This window comes from Sapajus apella, unplaced genomic scaffold (genome assembly GCF_009761245.1).
Source record: "Sapajus apella isolate SASKATOON/1434 unplaced genomic scaffold, GSC_monkey_1.0 scaffold37, whole genome shotgun sequence".
NCBI classification, from domain to species: domain Eukaryota; kingdom Metazoa; phylum Chordata; class Mammalia; order Primates; family Cebidae; genus Sapajus; species Sapajus apella.
In genome coordinates this window covers 8208196-8215471 of record NW_022436977.1, presented here as the reverse complement: position 1 = coordinate 8215471, position 7276 = coordinate 8208196, and the positions used below count along the sequence as shown (strand labels likewise).

Here is a 7276-nt window from a genome sequence, read left to right as displayed (position 1 = left end):
TTCCTTCCTTCCTTCCTTCCTTCCTTCCTTCCTTCCTTCCTTCCTTCTCTCCCTCCTTGTCTCCCTCCCTTCTTCACTCCTTCCCTGCCTCCTTTCCTTCTTTCCTCCCCTCCCTCCTTCCTTCCTTTCTTCCTTTCCTCCCTCCCTCTCTCTCTTTCTCCCTCCCTCCCTTCCTCTTTTTCTTTCTTTTCTTTTTCCTTTCCTTTTCTTTTCCTTTCTTTCTCTTTTTTCTTTTCCTTTCTTATTCTTTTGTTCTTTCTTTCCTCCTTTCTTCCTGCCGTTCTTTCATAATTCTTTCTTCTCTTGTTCTTTCTGCCTTTCATTAATTCTTTTTCTCTTCTTGTTCTTTCTGCCTTTCTTTTCATTAATTCTTTTTCTCTTCTTTCTCATTCTTTTCTCCTGTCTTCCTTCCTTCCTTTTTTTCTTTCTCTTTTCTTTTCCTTTTCTTTTCTTGTCTTATATTTTCCTTTTTCTTTCCTTTCCTTTTCTTTTTTTTCTTCCTCAGGGTTTTGCTCTTTTGCTTAGGCTGGAGTGCTGTGGCACAATCATGGCTTACTACAGTCTCAACCTCCCAGGCTCAGGTGATCCTACAACCTCAGCCACCTAAGTAGCTGGGACTACAGCTGGGTGCTAGCATGCCTGGCTAATTTTTAAATTTTTGTAGAGACAGGCTCTCACTATGGTGCCCAGGCTACTATAAAATCCTTACCTCAGCAGCTGTCTCCATATAGTCATAATAACATAAATATTTTCCTAGTCATAATAATGTAAGAAGTGACTAGTGAGTTAATCAAAAATTTTGCTGTAAACATGTTGATGTTTTAAGAGTCAAGTCCTCAGCTATATAAGAAGTCAAGAGATAGAATTCCCCTAATTGAAATGTGGGAAGACATACCTGTCATGCCCTGCAGGTAATGAGAAGCACCACATCTTTCTGGCTGCTTAACACAGGTTTGCTCTGGGCTGCTGTCACACACCAAGAGGTATGAAAGAGTAGCTTTAGCCTTTTTTGAATCAAAGTTGTATTTACTTCACGTTTCCTGGAGCCTGCTGTAGTATTGTTCTTCCTGCCTGAAGTGTTCTTTGTCTTACTCTAGGAATCTGGAAGATCTTGCCTAACTTACTGAGTTTTTGGTTCTGGACCTTCCCAGCATTTCTCATCATGCCTCCCAGATTCTGGTGTGATAGTATTAGTTAGCTAAGAGCAATTTTCCATTATAAGAGAAATGTGAGCCTTTTTTCATTTGGAAAACTTTGGCATCTCACATTCTCCTCTTTAAATTTTTCATACTAATTTATGCCGTCTTCTCAGTCTTCTGGTCACTATATGAAACTTTAACCTCCACAGCTAAAAAGACAAACTGATGAAGGACAAACTTTTATTTGTCAGAGGTGCACAACTACTTATTAAGAAAGCAGCTATTTATATTTCTCCTCACATAGTGATGAACATACTATTTTTTTCCTACTAGGTATATAGATACCTAGTAGGATATAAATAAACTGAGTGTATGTTTCTTCCTTCATTAATCCTCCTTATAGTTGCATAGGCCCTATGTCTGTCCCGAAGTACAGGGGCTTAGAAAATTAGAACTCTAAAATGAAATTTTATTTTATTTTATTTTTTTTTTTTTTGAGACGGAGTTTCTCTCATGTTACCCAGGCTGGCGTGCAATGGCGCGATCTCGACTCACCGCAACCTCCGCCTCCTGGGTTCAGGCAATTCTCCTGCCTCAGCCTCCTGAGTAGCTGGGATTACAGGCACGCACCACCATGCCCAGCTAATTTTTTGTAGTTTAGTAGAGACGGGGTTTCACCATGTTGACCAGGATGGTCTCGATCTCTTGACCTCGTGATCCACCCGCCTCAGCCTCCCAAAGTGCTGGGATTACAGGCTTGAGCCACCGCGCCCGGCCTAAAATGAAATTTTATTAGTATGCATCACTGATAGTCAAGAGTCGGCTAAGTTTACCATAATGAAATTGTTTACTTTTAAAAAACTTGGGTGTGAACTATAAATGTGTATTGAAATGTATACATTCAAATACATTTTTACCTTACTTTAAAGGGGAAGCTGGAACAGTGGCATCTGCTGGTAGTCTCATATTTTAGGGGGACTGAGGTGGGAGGATCCTTTCAGCCCAGGAGTTCAAGGCAAGCCTGAGCAATGTAGTAAGACCCCACCTCTAAAAAAAATGGTCAGGGGTGGGGACATGGAAAAAGGAGAGCTGTGCTAATGGTATATAAGCTAGCTATGCCCTCATTTCAGGAAAATCTAACTTAAAAAAATTACAACTTCTAAAAAATACTATTTTCATTCCAGACTAATTACAAATGATCCCTTTATATTATATTCATTAGGACATTTTTAATCCATTTATAAAAAGACGTAGAACAACTTTTAACCTATAGCATATGTTATAATCAGAAATAAAAAGCTGTATTGGAAGTTGTGGATATCTTGGGCTTCACACTCATTTTTTTAAAAATCCAACAGGTATAGTAATGTTTAAGTGGATTTTGCTCTAATAGATTTTCTTTCCCTTTATTTCTCACAGTAGCACCCTGTTCTTTTTCTTTAATTTGTTTGTTTTTTGGGTTTTTTTGTTTGTTTGTTTTTTGAGACAGTGTCTCGCTCTGTCGTCTAGGCTGGAGTACAGTGGCACAGTCACTGCAGCCTTGACAACTCTTGGGCTCTAGCGATCCTTGTGCCTTTCATTCTTTAACCATTCTCAGCTCATTCTTTAACCTCTTTTGAAAATACCCATGTTGCAGATTCCATCCAGTCCTCTTTGCTGTCTTTTATAAAAAGCAGCAGAAGTTTTTATCACCTTTTTTTTTTTTTTTTTTTTTTTTGAGATGGAGTCTCTCTCTGTCACCCAGGCTGGAGTGTGGTGGCATGATCTCAGCTCACTGCAACCTCCGTCTCCCAGGTTCAAGAGATTCTCCTGCCTCAGCCTCCCAAGTAGCTGGGATTACAGCATGCGCCACCACACCCAGCTAATTTTTGTACTTTTAGAAGAGATGGGATTTCAACATGTTGGCCAGGATGGTCTCAATCTCTTGACCTAGTGATCTGCCTACCTTGGCCTCCCAAAGTGCTGTGATTAAAGGCGTAAGCCACCATGCCTGACCCTTTTCCACCCTTTTAATCACACTTCCAGCAATAGAAAGACCAACTCAGTCATCTTGTTTCACATATATATCAAAGTAGAAAAGTAAGGTGTACACCAGCTATCTCCCTTCCTTGAATCGGTACATTTCCTATAGAAGAGGGATTCCCCAGCCCCTGGGCCATGGACCAGTACCAGTGGCCAGTTAGGAACCAGGCTGGCTGCACAGCAGGAGGTGAGCAAAGAGCAATCCAGCGAAGCTTCATCTGTATTTACAGACACTCCCCATCATTTACATTTCTGCCTCTTGTCAGATAATGACTGATGATCTGTCATTGTGTCCCATCACTCAGATGGGACCATCTAGTTGCAGGAAAACAGGCTCAGGGCTCCCAATAACTCTCTATTATGGTGAGTTGTATAATTATTTCATTTTATATTACAGTGTAATAATAATAGAAATAAAGTGCACAATAAACGTAATATGCTTAAATCATTCTGAAACCATCCCCACCCCCCTCCCCCAGTTCATGGAAAAATTGTCTTCCACGAAACCAGTCCCTGGTGCCAAAAAGGTTGGGGGCCACTGCTTTAGAGAAATAGCTGGAGATGTCTCTTACTTTATCATTTTCTGAACTGGTAACATTTTAGATAAAGCACAGATGTCTCTCAGTACAAGAGGTCAGCATTCATGTCAATTCAGTGTACTATGTCTTAGCAGGACATTGAAGAGACTTGGTAGACTAATAACAGCATTTGCCAAAATGTTTGAGTGAAGAGTAGCATGTTGATTTAAATCAAAGCAAACCCTAGAAAACTAAATCATTAGCAAAACATGAAGAAAACACAAAGTGACCACTGAAGTATAAATTTGGAGAGTCAGTTTAATGCTGAGGTTTTATGTGAGCCTATGAAATGGTACTTAGTATGGGAATGAAGTTACACAGAGATTGGTAATCCCCACAGAAAGAAAAAATAACTGCAATTTGTTCAGCTTGAGACCTAATTCATAACTTATAACCATAGTAATAAAAATACATTCCTCCTGTTTCAGAGAGGAACCTGAACCCCAAAGCAGCCTGCCTTAAGAGAAGGGAAGAAGAAAAAGTTTCTGTCGTATCGGCAGAGCCGCCAACCACACTGCCAGGAACCCATCCTGGGCTTAGTGAAACTACCAACCCTATGGGTCATATGTAACCATCAGCCAGGTAAGTATGGGTTTGAAAAGAAAGAGCAAGGCAATCACCTTAAGTTGCGTCTTAAACTGGGCTGTTATAATCTTTGAACAGAATTCTCTAGTGGGCAGTGGCCATTGTAAAGGTCACGTGTAATATGAAATACAACAGTTTGTCTTTCTGTTACATTGGCAGACTTACAGAGAGGCAGTGTCATTTTATACCAAATTAGCATTTTCTTCAAAGTGTGACAGTATGTTGTGACTTTGGTTCTTGTGTTCTGAATCATCATGTGTACTCTATTAACACAAATATCTTCCTGATCCAAGAAGAAATAGTACAGTGACTCAACCATCAGAAAACACTCTTGCTACCACTCATGTTCTTCATTTCTTTATTCAGAAATGGTTGACTGTATCATCAACCAGTTTTCTGCTAATTCTCTAGCTCTTTATCATGAAGGCTTTATACATGAAAAAGATATTGCTTGCTTCTGTTTGGATCAATAATGCAAGTTTGCAATATAATGCTTCCTCTTCCCTTATAAGCACATCAGTTAACACCCTCTAGAATCTATTAATGAGTGTGAAGTTATATATAGTATAGCCAGAATGCCCTAATCTCTGGTGGAATTTTACTTGTTCAAGGATTATTCTTTATTTCTTCCTCTTCAGGGACTAAACATAATTTAGCCCCTTGTGATTTGTCTTTTTAACAGTATACATTCACAGTTGTAATCTAAGTTGTAAAGTTATTATTTAGGTAACTGAAATTAATACAGACTATAATTACATATTTGGCTAGTAGAATGGATTAGGAATAGAACTGATAACTTGATTTTTATAATCTGCCTTTGGCAGTATGTTGTTTTTTTTCTCAATTTTATCAACCGATTAAAAGTAGTAAGTAAAGGCAGATGAGTGCAAGATGTGGAACAGAAAAAACGTATCAAGTACAAATTCATTTTGTCAGCTTTGTGGCTATCTCATTTTGAGCTGAAAGTCTGGAATTTGATAGAATATTTGATAAACTACAAATATTAGTAACCCACCTTTTCCTGCGGGATTTAGTTCCTACCACTGCTACCTATATAGGGTCAAACAAGACCACAGAGGGTCAAACCAGACAACACTGAAGATTTCATTTAGAGTAAAAGAAAGGAAGACTTAAGGCAGTTATTTCAGAAGTCAGTTATAACTGTAACATTAGTACACTAGAGAAGACCTCAAATTACCTCCCCAACAAAAAGTATCCAGCAGTATAACAGATTGCTCATGTCAGAGACTTTAGTCAAGAACCAGTTTACAGAATCTCTAAAACCTAAATCGTTGTTTCATATTCTGTGGAAAATATAGGCTACTATGAAACAATAAGTATTTTTGTTTCAAAAATAAATTTGAAGTTTTTTGTTTGTTCGTTTTTATTGTTGTTTGTTTGTTTGAGACAGTTTCAGTCTGTTGCCCAAGCTGGAGTACAATGGCGTGATCTCAGCTCACTGCAATCCCTGCCTCCTGGGTTTGAGCAATTCTTCCACCGCAGCCTCCTGAGTAGCTGGGATTACAGACATGCACCACCACGCCCAACTAATTTTTTTGTAATTTTAGTAGAGACGGGGTTTTGCCATGTTGCCCAGGCCGGTCTCAAACTCCTGACCTCAAGCAATCTGCCCACCTTGGCCTCCCAAAGTGCTGGGATTACAGAAGTGAGCCCAGCCAAAAAATAAACCTGGAAGTTTTAAAATAAAAACATGCCACTATTTCTCAGTGCAATCTTTGACTTTCTAAATTGTTAGATTATTTCAAAGAAAAGTGATGGGAGAGGTAACTTCTTATGCTCAGGTCCCAGATAACCACCAAGCTGTGAAAAAGAGCACTTGTCATTCCCCCCTAATACTTCTCTTGGAGCCTGCTTTTATTTTTCTTGCCTCTCTCAAGTTAGTTCTACCCATTTCCTCTTGTTTTCTTCCCAGTTTTTCTCTTACTCTTTCAACTTTGTCTTCTCATTCTCATCTCTCATTTCCTTCTGTTTACTTCCTGTGTTTTTACTAATTTTGTATCTCATACTACTTTCATAGCTCCACCCTTACATCTTTATATAATGTGGAAATTTTCCCACTTAGGTTAAAATTAAACTTTGAGCATTCCCATCTATCAAAAAAAGATCAAGAATTATTTTAAGTTTAAAAAGGCATCAAGATAGGCGACATGTAGTGAATGTACTTTATTACGCAGATGTTGTAGGCTAGTGTTTGCCATCTTAGAATGTGTGTTAAGGTTGCTAATTTCATAAAGGTAGTTATCTGGTTTCATGATCTGGATAGCAGGTTAAAAGCAGCAAGAGACAGAGCAGGAGGAAAAATGCCACTGGAATCAAAATGGCTAAGAAATGACCACAGATTGGCTATAAACGTACAAAAATCTGCCACCGTATAATATAGGCCAAGTAGCTTTGGCTCTCTTAGTTTTCCATCCCTAAGAGCATCACTGTATACCTAAACAATACTGTGGTTATTGTTTAATAAGGAAGTAAAAGTTATGATTCTTTCTAAAACTATTAAAAATTCTTGAAGTAGAAAATTTCAGAATTACTATACATATTATATTGGGAACATAGGTATGTATAGAATTTGTACTAATAGTAAAATGTTCTTAATAAATATTGAGCAAATGTATTGAGGACCTACTGTGGACCAGGAACTGGGACCAATATGAAAATGAATGCAGAGTAGCCTCTGACCTCAGACTCTCTCAGTGTAGATGAAATAAGTGTAAACTGTTAACACAGTATGGATGAGTGGATGCAGCAGTGAAATGAATGCTTTACTATTGTCTCACTACTGAACAATGAATGAGTAGCACCTCAGAGCTCAGTTATTGCCAACTGTTGTTGTTAAAATGAAGGTTTGCATAATTACTGCAGCTGTTTTATACTCCTATAGTTTGTGATTCTGTAATCACATGATCTCCTTTAAAAATCTTACCATATAGC

The 7276-nt window shown here is 38.4% G+C and overlaps 1 protein-coding gene across 12 annotated transcripts in view; it reads left to right on the top strand.

The window, feature by feature from the left end:
• TCF12 (transcription factor 12) overlaps positions 1 to 7276 on the top strand; it is a 370182-nt gene that overhangs the window by 360158 nt on the left and 2748 nt on the right. For all 12 annotated transcript variants that reach the window (XM_032297781.1, XM_032297780.1, XM_032297779.1 and 9 more), the window contains one exon: positions 4168 to 4321. In XM_032297781.1, the coding sequence (XP_032153672.1) occupies positions 4168 to 4310 (143 nt within the window). In that variant the 3' untranslated portion in view covers positions 4311 to 4321. The remainder of the gene's footprint in view (positions 1 to 4167; positions 4322 to 7276) is intronic.